At 37.0% G+C, this 17,890-nt stretch overlaps 1 protein-coding gene and 1 long non-coding RNA gene across 12 annotated transcripts in view; one reads left to right on the forward strand and one right to left on the reverse strand.

The window, feature by feature from the left end:
• ENPEP (glutamyl aminopeptidase) overlaps nt 1–17,890 on the forward strand; it is an 87,691-nt gene that overhangs the window by 52,026 nt on the left and 17,775 nt on the right. The window contains exons 11-13 of the mRNA XM_077882294.1: nt 1,115–1,194; nt 10,830–10,966; nt 11,102–11,157. Of these exons, the coding sequence (XP_077738420.1) occupies nt 1,115–1,194; nt 10,830–10,966; nt 11,102–11,157 (273 nt within the window). The remainder of the gene's footprint in view (nt 1–1,114; nt 1,195–10,829; nt 10,967–11,101; nt 11,158–17,890) is intronic.
• The window catches only part of LOC144303882 (uncharacterized), a 126,212-nt gene that overhangs the window by 49,422 nt on the left and 58,900 nt on the right, over nt 1–17,890 (reverse strand). For 7 of the 11 annotated variants that reach the window (XR_013370879.1, XR_013370878.1, XR_013370887.1 and 4 more), the window contains one exon: nt 7,750–7,953. The exons of the other annotated variants lie outside the window; for them this stretch is intronic. This is a non-coding gene — a long non-coding RNA (uncharacterized LOC144303882). The remainder of the gene's footprint in view (nt 1–7,749; nt 7,954–17,890) is intronic. 11 annotated transcript variants of the gene reach the window in all.

Genomic DNA, 17,890 nt, shown 5'->3' on the forward strand with positions numbered 1-17,890 from the left:
TGATTTTGGTTCAGGTCCTGATCTCAGGGTCCTGGGATTGAGCAGGGTAGCAGGCTCCCTGCTCAGTGGGGAGTCTGCTTGTCTTCCTCTCCCTCTGCCCCTCTCCCCTGTCACACACACTATCTTTCTGAAATTAAATAAATAAATAAATAAATAAATAAATAAATAAATAAATAAATAATAAAATAGTTAAAAATGTATTCTCCCTGAATTGCATAAATTTTATTATATCTTGAAGGAGAAATATCATTCTCCATTCTCTGGCCGGGACTTACATGATCACAGATGAAGAAAAACAAGGCGAACTTTGAGTCAGAACCCAAAACCCAAACCCAAGACAAACACAGATTTGTCTTCTTTCTAGGTCTCTTGAATTTTCTGATTGATAATACATGATATGAGAACAATAAAAAAAAGTTAAGACCTCTTTTGTGAGATTTCAAGACTAAAATATTAAGTATATATCATACCTAAGTATGAAGCTAACCTCCACCCCCTGCTCCACAAGAAAATACTGAGAACACTAAAAACCTCCCAAACATGCTTGTCTGATGATATTTCCTTTGCAGTACACCTGATTCACATGATGCAAAATAGGAGATATTGAAAGAACATGAGACTCTTTAAGGGACGGATGGTAGTGGTATAATTTAAATTTCAACATAATCTCTAAAATGTGTTATTTCCTGCATGGTGTTTTAAGATTGTCTTCTGAATTTGAAAAATGCTTTGTGTTCCTTGACAGAAACTAAGCATATTAGAATATGTGCAAGTATGTGTGTAAAAGCTCAATGTTATCATATACTGTATTATATTTACACAGTATCTTTATTTCAAACCCTCAAAGCATTTTATTGAAATAATCTTCATGCTTAGCTAATTTGTTGATACAAAGTTCCAAATTTTAGAGATTTATAGAAATTTAAAGCAGTTATATGCCTATCTTCATCACTAAAGAGTGTTATATTAACGGCATTAACCATATCCTATTCATTGGATGATGATTTATGAGGAAAACATGCTTGTCTATTGGCTTTTTAATTTTTTTTTAATTTGGGGAATGTTTTTATTTTTTAGTAATAAAAGTTACATTTTTCTTTTTAAAAAACTTTAGTTACACATGGAATATTCCAGTTAAATGGACTGAAGATAATGTATCAAGTATTACATTCTACAACAGGTCAGAAACAGGAGGTAAATATCATCAATTGATTTGTTTCTTCTTTCGAATTAATGTGCCCCATTAAACTAATGTAAGTGTAAAGAAACCACAATAAATTTGGAATTTATGATGTAAATTTCAGCTAAAAGAGACCTCTTAAGTAACTTACCAATGAATTCAAGCCCTTATCTACAATAATGAGAAATTTCCTACCGAGGAGATATTCTTTTTAAGATTTACGATGACTGAAACCGTAACAAATACTCATATCCAAGTAAGGGTCACACACCAACCATTGGATGGTCAATGTGTAAGTTTTCTTTCTTTCTCCTTTGCTCATTTCTTCCCTCCTTTCCTTCCTTCCTTCTTCCTTTACTCTTTTCCCTTTATATCAGAGAAGTAAGTCATAAAATTTCTTAAAAGGTTATGTGACAAGCCTGGTTTCTTAAAATGCTATCATTAAATTGGATTTACCATTTTTCCAATTCAGTATGACTTTAGAATCTTTAATAACTCAAAATTATCTTTTCTAAGTTATATATTGTCACCAGTAGCTCAAGGCACTACCTATATCTATTTCCTTCCTTCCATTCTCCCATCTATCCATCCATCTCCCTAAATGAATTACTTGGCATGTGCCTGTGTTAAAATTCAGATGTGACTACTCTGCTCACTTAAATCAACTAGAAATATATTTGTGTATTCTATCTCTCTTGGTTTATCTCTTCCTTTGTTGAAAAAATTTAGTTATATAAAAACAAGGAGGCCTTTTATCACACAGGTTCTCTCCTCCAAATTGTTGAAAAAAAATAACAGAGCCAGTTTTAACAACCATCCCAGAGATTCCTGATTTTTATACTTTTACCATTGTACTTGTTTTATGTTTCCAAATTGTTTCTTTCCTAAGACGAATGATACTCTTCTTCACCTCCTCCCATGCAGAGTTGGTTTCAGAAAAGCATTTGGCATGGGCTTTCACCTGTAGCCTCTTAGAAATAAAAGTAAAGTAAATCATTTATCCTTTATTTACATATGCCTATTTGCTCCGGCAAAATATTATAAAATATTAATGAGGTCTGAGTTCCCCTAGCAAGAAAATTTTTACCCCATTTCAAGGAGGTTGATTTTTTAAACAGCTTTATTGAGATAAAATTCACATATTATACAGTTCCTCCCATTTAAAGTATATAATCCAGTGGCTTTTTTTATTATATTTGCAGATATGTGTTATCATCATCAAAGTCAAATTTAGAGCATTTTAATCACCTCAAAAATGACATTCTGTACCCTTTAGCTGCCCATCCCTCTCCCCTCACAGACCCCCACCCTAAGCAACTGCTAATCTACCTCTGGTCTGCATAGTTTTGCCTATTTGGAACATTTCATATAAATAGAATGATATGTGCAGTATTTCATGACTGCCTTCTTTCACTTAGAATAATGTTTTCAAGGTTCATCCATGTTGTAAGCATATATCAATACTTCATTCCTTTTTATTGACAAATTATATTCATATCATATCATTATACCACTTCCCATTTATTTATCAGTTAATGGGCATTTGCATTATTTCTACTTTTTGGCTGTTAATACTGCTATAGACATTTGTGTACAAATTTTTCTGCAAATCCAGGTTTTTTTTTCATGTTGGATTTTTTTTTACTTTTATTATAAATTCTTTTGTGTGTGTGTGTATTTATTTTTACTATAAACTCTACCAGCTTTGCTACTGTTGAGACAAGAATGCTTTCTGTTACTTTATTGCAAAACTTTCTCTTGACCATTTATACTAACAATTACTTTGATTGTTATGGTCAACATTTCTCCCAAATTCTTCTAGAGTTCCCAGATCAATGCCATTTCATCTAACTCTTTTACATATGATTATGTTGTTTTGAATACTGAGCTCTATCTTTCAAGATCTGCCTTCTGACCATTCTCTTACTCATAAGGATGCTTGCCAATGGAAAGTGGAGAAGACCAAAAAAAAAAAAAAAAAAAGACTTTTTAAAATGTGCAATACCACTTGGGTGTTTGGGTGGCTCAGTCAGTTAAGTGTCCAATTTATGAGTTTGGCTCAGGTGATGATCTCAGGATTGTGAGATTGAGCTCCAAGTAAAGCTCCACGACCAGCTTGGAGCCTGCTTAAGATTCTCTCTCTCTCTTGCTCTCCCTCTGCCTCTGTCTCACCACCTCCTTAAAAAATGTCAAATACCACTGATAAAAGGCATAATAAGCTACCATTCCATTGGAAAGTTTTCCGTGAATTTGGTTTAAAATTAGAATATGTACAAGTATATGTGTTGCACACACATTGGTTACTATTGGTTAACTGAGGGTTAGAGGAATTTTGGCAGTTGCTTGATTTGCTGCTAACAAATTTAGAGCATGAATAATTTGTCTTTGCTAACAGCATTTTCATGGAATGAAGTTTCTAAAAAAGTGAATTTTCCAGATATCTAAAGCTTACTCAAGTGTTTTGTAAAATAAAGTTGAAGAGTTAACAATAAACATTTTTTCTTATATGGATTATATACTTATTAGAATATTTGAATAATAAATTTATTCCATGTTAATCAATCATCAATCGATCAATTAATTCGTTCTTCAAGGAAGTTTTTACTGAGAACTAACTGTGTGCCAGACACAGAGGTAGGCATGGAGATAATGCTGAGGGGAAAAAACTCTTCGCCTCTTGGCACTTACTGTCTAGGGAGGGTGCACACAAGTCAGCAGGCAAAGATGTGTCGTGAGTGGCTGATGTGGTAATAGCCAATGGGACTCACTGAAGAAATACCAGCCCAGATTTGGGGGTTTGGGAGAAGTTACTAAAGAAAATAACTTCTAGGCTGAGAGCTAGGGGGATAGAATTGACCAAGTGTAGATACGAACTATGCTCTGGGCAGAGAATGCTAGTAGGAAAGTTAGGGCAGAAGGCTCTGCCAACAACTGTAACCCTCTTTTTACATTGAACACAACTATAACTATTGACTTAGCGGTCTTTCTCCTCCCCATACAATATTTCTTGAAGAAATGGAGCTTATTTATTTTGCTTGTGGTTGTTCTATATCCTTATCAGCTACCCAGTAATTGTTTATTGAATGAAAGAGTACAAGAATGAATGAAGAGGCTCTAATGTTCACAGAGCTTTGATGACAAACCTGCCTTTATCTGAAATTTCAGAATCATGACTGCTTACTTAGCTAGAAGCAAACTAGAAATCTCTTCCTACTTCAAAGTGTCTGCTCCATTTTTAGGCTATGCAATAAGTTCCTGTTTCCTGTTTGGGGACATCTTCAGCTCTCAGCTTAGAGCCCAGATGACAAACATGTCCCAAGTGCACTGGATGGGCAGTCAGCTCAGGTTACCAGCCCTACCTCCCTCCTCTTGGCTTCTTTGATGATTCATCAGTTAGAAATTTCCCAGGCAATGTTGGGACTTCCCCCAAGGTCTTTTATTTACATTTGTGTTGTACATGATATTTTAAACATTAGAAAAATGAAACATGTAATTTATAACAAAAGAATAGGACCTTCTCAGGCTGTTCCAACCTGCCCTGTGTAATCTCTCTTCTCATTGTTTATAGTATGTTTTATCTATCAGTTTAATCAATCCTTCCTTATAACTAGTATTACTACTTTATATTTTAAATATCATCATTGTAATTTAATCTCCGTATGCTTTGTATTTCCTTTTTTAAGTAAATGATAAAGTCCTTGGAGATGCAACCTCTACATCACACTCCTCGATGGCAGGTCAGGAATACCCTATTCTCAGCAAGGTTCTCTGCACATTTTAAGACTTACTAAGAGTTTAGTGAGTCCTTGCTGAATAGATGCTTGTTTGCTCTCAGACTGCTGTGATTTTAGAGGATATCTGTATATACTTTAGTCATGCCTCTATCTTTAGTACCAGCTACTATTTTGTCAGTGTACCTACATTTAGTAGTATACATTTAGTAGTTAGTTACTACATTTAGTAGTATATCCCCTTTTTGCTTTTTATCTTCTGCTTTCTAATATTTAGAAGACTTGAAGATTATCACATGATGTCAGAAAATTAATCTTACTGAAACATAATATTTTAAAATAGGTATTTCTAAGTACATAGGGTCCAAAAGAGGGTCTAGGCAATAGGAAATTGTATAGACTTTGTGATGACCATTTTCATAATTCTTGTAGATTTGAGGATACATTCTGAATGGTTTAGATAACCAAACCCTGACTACATATAAATAGAATATTACTAGAAGTTGATGGTAGTTATATTTAAATATTTCATGTCAAAATAATTATGGGCGTATATTTTTAAATTTAATAACAATGAGAAAGAGAGACTTTCTTCATTCTTTCAAGCTGAGCTTCATGGAATGTTTGAATTTTGATTGGATCATTATGAATTCAGTTTTGCAGATTCAAGAGCTCAGTTTCATCAATTCAGCCCTGGTCAACCAAGTCTTGGTAGATTTATTCACACAAAGCAAACACGTAAGAATGCTAATTTGTTAATTTATACAAATAAAAATACACTGGCCAAGGTGAACCAGAATACTCTTGTCAGCTAATTAGGTATCTCTTTCCAGGAAGAAAGTTTACTTAATAAGAGTAAAGAGAGAGTTAAGGTAGATCAATTATTTTAGAGATTTCATCACGCTGTGATAGCCTCATATATTGCATTAACCAGGGGAGTCTAATTATTGCATTTAGAGGCTATTTTGATGCAATGAAAGTTTCTTATTCATGCATCAGTCCAATGGAGATATTCCTGAAATGTTATTTCTCCTAGGTGGCCCACTCTCAAATAATAACTTAGAAATCCTCTTGTCCTTCCTCTTATGGCTCCACTGCCCCTTGGACCTCTGATTCCTCTGCTGGATCTTTGCATCTGACCAGGAGACAGAGGAAGATAATGAAGGGACCAGGTCTAGAAGTGCATTTATTACTTCTCCCCACAGTTTGTGTCTAGTTGTCAATCCCATTTTGCTACCTAACTGCAAGAGAGACTAATAAATAAAGTCAGGAGAAAAAAGAATAGTGTGGTAAATAACTAACATATCTCTGTCACATATACTGTTCTCAATAAGAGGAAATCTGTTGAAAGATCTGGAGTCCATGTACCAGCTCAACTGTGCACCTACTTCCCTGGGTAGACTGACACACCCTGAGAGATCTTCATTATCCAACTCTTCTTTGTAATTATTTCTTCCCATTATCCAACTTTTCTTTGTAGTCACCAAAACATCACCAGTGATCATTCTTCATCATAGAAGCCAGGTTGCATTTTTTCCAGATTCCTGCTAATTATATTATACTTTTCTTTTTAGGGAGATTTTCTAGGCCACTTGCATTTAATTTAAGAGGGACCCTATAATTATTATTAATAACATAATCACTAATACTTTCTTAAATAAATGATTTGTTAAAATATTACCACAAATGTATACCCTATCCATTTTACAATAGATGATGTTAATTTTAGCTTCAGAGATTAAAATTTTCCTCCTTGACCCTAAATTCTGATAGTGCATCCTAGTAGAAAATTTTAAGTATAAATAGTGTGTCATTAGTCAAAAAGTACTACTCATGTATCTTTCAGCTGTCTTACTAATATGTGATGCAGAAAATGTAATATCAACTGTCATTTTATACCAAAAAATAATTTGCTTAAAGGATCAATGCAAGAAAGCATTTATATCACTAAAGAAAAATGTTTCTTTCTTTGTAATTATCAAGCTATCACAAACTATCTAGTTGTCTAAACTTTGTTATAATTATTTATATAAAATAGTATACAGGCATACCTCAGAGACATTGCAGGTTGGGTTCTAGACTACCACAACAGAACGAATATTGCAATAAAGCATGTCAAATGAATTTTTTGGCTTCCTAGTGCATAACATAAAAGTTATATTTACATTATACTGTAATCTGTTAAATGTGCAATAGCATTATATCTAAAGAACAATGGACATACTTAATTCAAAAATGCTTTATTGCTAAAAATGCTAACCATCACCTGAGCTTTCAGTGAGTCATAATCACTGAGCACAGATCACCATAACAAATATAATAATAATGAAAAAGTTTGAAATGTAAGAATTACCAAATTGTGACACAGAGACACAAAGTGAGGAAATGCTGTTGGAAAAATAATGCTAATGGACTTGCTCCATACGGGGTTGCCACAGACCTTCAATCTGTAAAAAAATGCAGTATCTACAAAGTGCAATAAGCAAAGTATAATAGAGTGAGGTATGCATGGATTAAAGAACTGTTATGAGAACTCTATGGCAGAAATCTATCTGTGTGGACCTTAAATAGCCCCTGGATGAAATTTTGAAAAGGTAATTATCCATCCTCACCATCTAGACAAATAAAAGAAAAAAAGAAGTTTTCTAGAAAGAACTCCTACCCCCCAAAAAATTCACTCAACCCTTTTATGCATAAAAATAGCAAGAAACAGAACAAGGTGACCTATTAATTGAATGATAGGGTGTTATGTGGCCATTAGATTCACATTTTCACACACAGATATCCCCCACTTTCTGAATATTCATGTTCTACCATTCATTTTTACAAAAGACCTACCTTAGTATGGTAATGGGTTTTTCCATAAAAATGAAGATGCTCTTTGGATTTCTTTCCATTAGCAAAAGCAGGTACTAATGTAGGTCTTTTGTGAAAACACAGTGGAATTATTACAGACTTTTAGAAAATGAGAGTCCTCTCTTTATGCCATTTCAGGTTATGAAAGGTTTCACAGGAATGCTCCACTTTCAGATGGGGGGCGCTCTGTATAGAAGACAAAGTTGCAAGATATTTACAATGTACTTTCAAATGAAAAGGATTATGAATCTTAAAAACAGGAAAGTCCCATTATGTGTATTGTGTGCACATCTATGCACATATATGGAGGGAACACATGCAGAAGACAAAAACATTATGTTAACTAGTGGTGGGTAATTTTTATATTCATTAAACATTTTTTGTATTTTCCAAATACATATTTGGAACTGTAAGGAACACACAGGACCGTGACAATCAGAAAAACAGTTAAAAGTAAGTGGAGAAACAAGAGGAAACATACGCCCCGACTGCCATGTGATGCCAGGAATGGGCACCAGTATTTTAGTCCTATCTTACTTCACTATGTAACTAAACAATCCAACAGTATTTTGCTGTTGACAACTGTTTTGAAAGTAGCATGAACTTGGAAAGTCCATAACTACTGACTTCCTGGATCTCAGCTTCCTCATCTATAAAGTGAGAAAAATCACAGTAACTCTAGACAGGCTTAACTAGGTATATATAAAGCACACTGAAATACTGCAGTATTTAGATGGATTGCCAGGAACTTCTCAATGTTATTTATATTCGCCTTGCTATTTATAGAACTGCGGCATATCCCCTTTCATAATAATGAGGATAGCTACCATCTGTTGAACAAATAACTGTGTGACCAACACTTTACCAATGTTATCTTATTTAATCTTCACAACAGCCCTGTGAGGGATTTTTATCCCGATTTCCCTATGGTGAATGGGGACACAGAGAGGTCAAGTGATTTGGCCAAGATCACACAGCTTGTTAGTCACAGAGCAACGGTTTTATCCTAGATCTGTCAGACTCAAAAGTTCATGGTCTTTTTCCTAAAACATATGGCTCTGCGCTTAGCAAGAGGCTCTCCTCCAGATACAAACATTCAAAGTGTACGGTTGCCAAAAGATTAGCTTCCTTTCAACAACTTGTCCATGGGAAAATGACAAAGAAAGATAAATACTACATGAGTGAGGTAAAAGTTTATAATTTGTCAAGTACCTACTCTGAACATTCCTAAAAAAAATGTATTGTCTTGTTGAAGAGCTTACTCATATTATGAAAAACTACTGTGTCCTGGATATCTTCCAAACCATGTGAACACTTTCAAAATTTAAATCTTCTTTCCTCCCAAACTAACTCACCTTCCTCTATTCTGCAATGGCAACATCATTATTCATCCCATCATGCAAGCCATTTCCCCTCCTCTGACCGTCCACATCTAGTAAGAAAACTGACTGCTGATTTGACCTGAGATGTGTCATGAAAACATCACCTTCTTTCTTTTTCATTACCTCCACATTAGAGTAGGGTCTCATTCCCTCTTGCCATAGGTTATTATAAGAGACTCTAAAACCTCTTTCCAATATCTCTCTCATACCACCATCAAAATTGTCTTTCTAGACAGCAGATCTGAGCATGCTATTGCCCTGCTTAAAAATCCTCTCTATTTAACCATGTATCAGAAGATGGATTCCTTTACATGGCACGTGGCTCTTGCACTCCAAAGCCCTGGACTTTCTTTACAGCCTCATCTTCCATCTTCCAGTATCACATCCTATGTTGCACTACATTAAACTATTTGAAATTTCTAAACAATACAAAGCATTCCCACAGCTCCTGGGAGGGGCTGGCTGAGCTGGTGCAGCAAGACAACCCCGAGGAGATTGAGCTGGGCAAGGATGAGGATGAGGACGAGATGGACCTGGAGCCCAACGAGGTGCGGCTGAAGCAGCAGAGTGTGCTGGCCGCCCTGTTCGGGAGCCTGAAAGAGGACTGACATGGCCCCTGATGGCCCTTGTGCCCCTCCCCCCAGCATCCTCCAATATAGCCTGTATTTGTAAAAAAAAAAAAAAAAAAAAAGGATTTTATTATCACCCTCCTGCACCACCACCATCACTCTTGCAGTGATGCTGCTGCTCACTTATTATTTAAATTGTATGTTGTCCTTGCAGACAAAAGACTGTATGAATTAAAAATATAAAAGCAATGCCAACAAATGAATACTGGTCATGTCAGAGCACAGCTATTATTTTAAGTGAATATTTTTTTACCTCAAACATAAGTCTCTGTTTCTTTAATTGAATTTCTAAAAATCTATATACTAGAGCCCTATGTAAATACTGGATGCTACTTTAGAAAGAGATTTAATTTGGCAAATCCATTGATGAAAAGCATTGATGTAATCAATTGAAATAAGGAAACAGAAGACTTTACAAAGATAAATAAAATTAGAAGAGCAAGTATGACATGAATTACAAAATCAAGAATGTTGTATTTGGATTTCAGTTCTATTGCAAACCTTCTTGACATTTTAAAAGCATTACTGATTCTTAAATCATTATTTTGATAGGCAATAGCCATTTCCATCCATTTAAATGTTGATTTTAAAAAATGAAGCATTCTTTTAAATGTTTACATTTTTATCCTCTCCCTAGGCTGCCCAATGAATATTCTTTGTGTAATTAATCCATCATGATTAAAAATATATGGACTACCCCCAACAGCATGGACCTTTCTGTCTTTTGGCATTGTTTTCTTTTATTGGAGGATTGACAAGCACAGCATTATTTCACTCATTTGGCAAGCTTCTACCAGTAAAAAGTATAAGTCACAAACCATAGGACACTTATTTACATTGGTTATTCTTTTTCAGCTCACGCACTACAGTGACATTCTAAACTTAGGCAACTAAAGAAGAATTAGGCTTTGGGGTTTTGAATCCAATCAAACTTGACTCCTTGAGCTGATATTTCTTTTCTTTTCTTTTCTTCTGACCCTCTGGGCCTAATTTCTCTGTGTTTACAGCATATGCAAACATGTTTCTCATTAGTGTTTATTTACTACCACAGGAATCACTTTGAATTCTTCTAATCCTGCTGGAAATTTTTTTCTCAAAATAAACCCAGATCATATTGGGTTTTATCGTGTAAATTATGAAATACCAACTTGGGAATGGATAGCTACCAATCTTTTCTTAAACCACAAGGTAAGAGTAAAAATTGGTTGTGGTTGTGAATTGTTTTACTTTTGCTCTAAGAACAGCATCTTGATGATATTAATTTTTTCAACATGCTTTGCTTTAGTAATTGTGCTACTTACCTCTTTTTCTTTTTGTTTTCAGAACTTTTCTTCTGCTGACCGTGCAAGTCTTATAGATGATGCTTTTGCCTTGGCAAGGTGAGTTTTGGAAGGAGAGTGGACTATTTAAAGAACAGTGGATTTTGTCATGAATCTCTTTTTTTGATGAATTGCAGCCAAGTTTAAGTATTAGTGGTAGTTTAAAATATCCAAAGTCACTATTTATAACATTATTGTTTTCCTTAACTCTTTTTTAAAACTCATATAAGCCTCATAGCTGAAATACTCATATTCACTCTTAACAGACACAGAAAAACTCACCTACCCTACTGACTTTGAGTAAGGTTCATTTATATCAGAGCCTTTGAGCTAATTTGAGTGACATTTGCAAATGCTCAAAAGTGCACCTTCATAATTTGATTTAATAAAATGATAATGTGTTTCATTAACTTACTTCTATGAGCCTAAGCCCACTGTATGAGTTTATGGCTAGAGTTGTCAACTCTTGTTCAGGTCATGAGGGTAAGAAGAATGAGACCGGGTGCTCTAGGATTGATCAGAATTAAGGTACCGCTTAAGAAATTCGACTTTTTTTGTTTTCATGGCCTGAAGGTAACCTACACTTAGAAAAAAAAAATCAGCATAGATTGGGAAAATGCAGGAGTAGTAACTACAGTATCTTTGGGATTTTTTGTTTTGTTTTGTTTTCAAGTAGTCTGACACCACTATTTCAACAGGTGTTTGTTGAATTTCTGGGATTACTGTAGGAGCCAGGGACACAACCAACTGGTTTTGCTGGCTTTGTAGTGGCTTCATCCTAGATACAAGCAGTGTACTGAGAAGGAGATGCTACTTTCTCAAAAAGTCTTCACTAGCCCCTTTGTCTGGGTTAGGTGTCCCTTTCATGGGCCCTGTGTGTCACCACAATACTATACTATCATTTCTTATTAACTGTCCATCTCACTTACCAAATTGTAAGTTACGTGAGGGGAGGCACCCAGATTATGTTCCTGTTTATTTTATTCCTGGCTCTTAACTGTGACTGGCCCATGGCAGAAGCTCATTAAATATGACCCCCACATGTCTGAAGGATAGTATACCATCACCAAAGGCATGGGAGAACTATTTTACACAGACTTCCTAGATGATACACTGGAAGTCAGAAAACCTTCTTGACATCTTTTAAGGAGGAAATGGATAGGGTTATAAAACAGGTTCTGGGACAATTAAAATCTTGATTCTGTATTACCTTGAGTAAATTTTTTTTAAGATTTTATTTTATTTTATTATTTATTAGAGACACAGAGAGAGAGAGAGAGAGAAAGACAGAGAGAGAGAGGCAGAGACATAGGAAGAGAGAGAAGCAGGCTCCATGCAGGGAGCCCGATGGGGGAATCGATCCCGGGTCTCCAGGATCACACCCTGAGCATGAACGCAGACACTTAACTGTGCGTCCTACCTTGAGTAAATTTCTTAACTTCTCACTGACTTCATTTCCTTATGAGTAAAATGGAGATGATCTTATAAGACTCATTTGAGAAATAAATGAAATAATGCTCATAAAGCACCCCAAACAATGTCTGGCCCATAGCAAGTGCTTAATAAAGTGTATCACTTGACTGTACCAGACACTGCATAGGCCTTGGAAATTAAATGGTAAAGGAAGATAATCAGTATATGAAAACACAATAGAACTATTAAGAATTCTTTTGGGGGGAAACTCTCCTAGGAATGCATCATGACCTTTTCCAAAGCTTGGCATCTTGGCTGTTAGAGATTACACAGAACTGCAATATCTTTATGGTTAAATTCCCATCATAATACAATGCAGACAGTTCTTTTTTGCTTTAAGAAGTAAAAGCTTCTTGAACAGGTCACTCTGGGGAACTGTGTATAAAGCAATTAATTCACACAATTGAAAGACTTTCTTGCATTTGCCCAGTTCCTTGGCCACAGCCCAGTAAAATTTTGGAGAGATACGGAAAGGAAGAAAGTAAAAGAAATTTGAAAACCAAAAAATACGTAAAATCACACAGCAACTGATCTGGAAAATAGTTGAGCAATCACCTGAGCTATAACCTGAGCTATTTAGTTATCATCCAATTTCCTTCTGTAATGCATGAGGAAAACAGGACTCAGGGAAGTAGAGTCCATCAATATTGGCTATAGCCAGGTGTGGTTCACTCTGAAACTTTAGGGAGAAAAAAAGGAGAAACGTAGTTAAACAGGTTAGTACCTGTGATAAGATAAGAATTTATACAGTTCTACTTGGGTGTTTAAAAAGAAATGTTAACTATCGTGTTTCATAAGCAGGGGTAAAAGAGCACATCTAAATATAAATGTATTCTTGATTCTCCTATCCCCAAAATAGAGGAGCTAGTACTGTTACTGTCCTGGATGAATATCCAGATGGGCACATTTGTTCAAGACAAGGAATAAAAATTCTCCCAGCTACTTCAAGTCCCCCCGTCTTTGAATTTGAGTCAAGTCCAGTAAAACCACCAAAGTTACCAACTTCGTTTAAAGTTCTTCCCTGCCCCCAACTCAGGCTGGTTTCAGGCCAGCCACCTACAGTGGGAACAAGGTGCTTAATGTCATCTCCATTTTGCTGCATGGAACTTCTACTTCTCCTTACTCACTAGACTGCCTCTGATTCCTCCAGAACTAAGGTGAGGAGAGCAGGGAGGGAGAGCAGGTGAAGGGAAGAAAGATCCTCATATGCTATCTACGTTTGGTCCTCTGTGAACTTCGTAGATGTTTAATACTAGCTCATTTTCTTGTGTGCTGTGTTCATGGGGTATTTGCCATCTGCACCCATTTTTACTGCTAAGAGTCTTTCTCTTGTAGTTCCTTGAGATGGGTAAGTGAAAACCTCTGAACCATATCTGGTCCAAAGGAAGTATGAATATATTTTTCCCCCAACAAAGTCTGGAAGAATGGGCGACTTCATACAGTCTTAACTCCTTCACTCTGAGATTAGAGCAGTAGTCAACCGTAGTCTCTTATCTATTAGATTTCTCAGAGTATCAAACACTAGGCCACTGTGCCCTCAAACTTTAGGATACGCAGGTACAACTCTTCAAGTGGTTTCATTGAAGCCCCTTTTCCTAGGCTTCATGTGAGAGGAAAAGCCTCCTGCATCCTCCTCTTCTCTGTGGGAGGAGAATATTCACAATACCCTGACAGTGCTCCCCCAAAGCCCTCTTTTAACATGTCTCATTCTGCCCCTAGCCTCTCCAGTGCTTTTAATAGCTGGTGATACGTTATCAGCTAAGGTCACAAAAAGGGTCACCACGTTAGTTCCAACTTGGTGGGCCTGTATCTTATTTTGGGGTTTAGGCCAAAGGGCCTGGTTTGGGGGTTAGGCAAGGGGTCTTGCCAGAACAGAGGCAGAAAGAATCCTTTTCTGTCCACCTGTTACATTAGGGTTTTCTTTTTCAATAGCTTATTGTGCTATGTAACCACTGTTTGCTAAAGCCAGGAAAGGGATGAGGAATAACAAGGGAAAGCAGAGAGCACTGCCTAACAAGCCTGTGAGTGGAAGCAGGAGTCTCTAGGTGAGGAAACAATGGCAAAGGATGGTTTAAAAGGCCATCTAAGCTAATCATCCAAACAGAATTTTAGCCACACATGCTTCACACAGCAGTGGCTCTCATGATATCCAAGGTGAGGAGCAAGTTACCAAATAAAGACCACCAAATGAGCATAAGCCACACCAAGTTATAGACCTCTAGGGTCACTGGGTCTTACCATTTTACAGGTGTTTGCAGAGGTAACCAGAGCACAACGCAGGACTGGATAAGCAACTTCACCCTCCTACTCCCTGCCCCCCCATACACACACACTTTCATGCTGCCTTTTAAACATAGGAGAAATAGGGTAATCAGGAAGATACCAAAAAGGACCTAATTGTTTGCAAAGAGACTGTGTTAAGCCAGAAATCTGAATTTAATTGGCAAGTAAACACTGGGAGAGCAGACACAACGGGGATTTGTTGAAATTCTCCACATCACCAAAGGCTTTGCTGGGGGACATGAGCACATGGGATTAGTTGCATCTACCTAGGCACCTTTCGGGACCATTTCTAATGTCTCAGTGAAGAGAGATGTTGGACAAAACACTGCTTAACTCAGCTTCTCTGAGGACTATACTGTATTTCCAGGTCATATCTAGTGAAGCAAAAACAAACCCTTTTGTCTGTTTGTTTGTTTGTTTTTTTAATAAATTTATTTTTTATTGGTGTTCAGTTTGCCAACATATAGAATAACACCCAGTGCTCATCCCATCAAGTGCCCCCCTCAGTGCCCATCACCCAGTCACCTCCACCCCCTGCCCACCTCCCCTTCCAACACTCCTAGTTTGTTTCCCAGAAACAAACCTTTTTTTATAGGATTCCCCGAACTTCCTGGGTACCTCAGCCCAAAATAGGAGGGCAAGATTTCTCTCATCAGACCCATTTGTCCTCTTTTCCATCAAATTTGGTGGGAACTTTAAGTTATAGCCTCCATCTTCTCCAGGTGATAGGATAGTTATATAGTTTAAGTCCATCAGGCTGGGCTTTTTCTAGATGATGGAAGATTTTTTAAAAATTTGTGGGAGGCCATTTGCTTCAACGTAGATGGAACTGGAGGGTATTATGCTGAGTGAAGTAAGTCAATCGGAGAAGGACAAACATTATATGTTCTCATTCATTTGGGGAATATAAATAATAGTGAAAGGGAATATAAGGGAAGGGAGAAGAAATGTGTGGGAAATATCAGAAAGGGAGACAGAACATAAAGACTCCTAACTCTGGGAAACGAACTAGGGGTGGTGGAAGGGGAGGAGGGCGGGGGGTGGGGGGGAATGGGTGACGGGCACTGAGGGGGCACTTGACGGGATGAGCACTGGGTGTTATTCTGTATGTAGGTAAATTGAACACCATTAAAAATAAATTTATTATTAAAAAAAAAAAATTGTGGGAGGGCAGACCTGGTGGCTCAGTGGTTTAGCGCCACCTTCAGCCCAGGGCCTGATCCTGGAGACTCAGGATCAAGTCTCACATCAGGCTCCCTGCATGGAGCCTGCTTCTCCCTCTGCTTGTGTCTCTGTCTCTGTCTCTCTCTCTCTCTCTCTCTGTGTGTGTGTGTGTGTGTGTGTGTGTGTGTGTGTGTCTCGTGAATAAATAAATAAAATCTTTAAAAAAAATTTGTGAGACACCTGGGTGGCTCAGTCAGTTAAGCATCTGACTTTGCCTCAGGTCATGATCATGGGGTCCCGGGATTGAGGCCCCTGTCTGGTTCCCTAGTCAGTAGGGAGTTTGCTTCTCCCTCTCCTTCTGTCCCTCTCCCCTGCTTTGCTCTTTCTCTCAAATAAATAAATAAAATCTTTTAAAAAATTAAATAAAATGCTTAACCATATCTGACTTTCAGAACTACTATGTGCCTATGGATTTTACAAATGGAGTTTGAGACTCAAAGTTGCATAAGAATGCTGCCTTAGGTTGAGATCCCTAGAAGCAGAGTATGAAACGCAGGTTCATGTACATTTAGTTTATTAAGAGAGTACTCTAATGAGATAAGGAGTATGAAAACCAGGTTAGGGCAGGGATTAAAAGCTCAGCCCTGATATGGTCTCAGATGGAGTCTAGCTTTGCCAGATTCTACTAGGAAGCTATAAATTGTGCTGTAGAGTGGGTCCAACTTGAGGGAAGCAGGCTGGCTTGTTGCATTCCTGAATCAGAGAATTAATGGCAAGGGATGGAGATTGCCTAACCTCTTAGGCAAGATGGATATATTTGGCCAAGCGCTATTCTTTGAAGAAGGTGGCAGCTGTGAGCCAACAGAGCACTGTAAGGGGATCTGAGAAGGGCATATAGATGCCTTTGTTCTCAGAACCAGGTCTTCTCATGTGGTCCCACCAGTATCAACTCTGGCTAGAAGCCTGTGAGAAATGCAGATTCTTATGCTCCACTCCAAACCTGCTAAATCAGAAACTCTGGGGCGGTGGGAGTGAAGAGTATGTGATATAATGAACTTTCCAGGTGTTGCTGATAGATGCTCAAATTTGAGAATCATAGTTCTAAATGATACTGCTCTTCATCAGGAGTATCAAATACACTTGTATTTGAAGCTACAGAGTAACATAATTTGTGGGAAATGAAAATTCCATCAACTAAATTCTCAAAATGTTATGCCTATAATAACCAGCAAAAATTCACTCCCAGTCCAATGTTCTGACCATATGACTCAAGACTTAAAGAAAACAAGTGATACCAAAATGGACTTATTGCATAGTTATCAAGCATGTTGGAAAAATAAGGCAATAGGATAAGATATCGATTTTCAACATTTGAATACATAGTATTTCCTCAGAACCTCTAACCTTTGGATAATTGGATTCCCTTCTTACTTCTACTTATGCTACCTAATTAGCCAATTTTTCTGGCTCTGGTAACTGAAATCCACTCCTTCTAATTTTTTCACCTACCTAAAATGTAGGTGACCACTTGGTTTCTGACCAAACTGTCGTTCTTCCTAACCTTTCATTATTCTCTTCACTAAATTGATCCTCAGAGCAACAACTATTCTTTATGAACACCTTTAAAAATTACCAACTGAACATAGTTGTTGCTGTAACCCCTAGGAAAAATAGAGAATCGTCAAAATTAGAAAATTCTCAAGTTTCAAATATCAACACAAAATTCTAAAATTTTTCTTACTTAAAAAAATATTCTCAGTAAAACACTCCATTTCTCAATATTTTTTAAAGATTTGTTTATTTATTCCTAAGAGACACAGAGAGAAAGAGAGGTAGAGACACAGGCAGAGGGAGAAGCAAGCTCCCCACAGGG

The sequence above is a fragment of the Canis aureus genome, chromosome 33, assembly GCF_053574225.1.
Source record: "Canis aureus isolate CA01 chromosome 33, VMU_Caureus_v.1.0, whole genome shotgun sequence".
Lineage (NCBI taxonomy): Eukaryota > Metazoa > Chordata > Mammalia > Carnivora > Canidae > Canis > Canis aureus.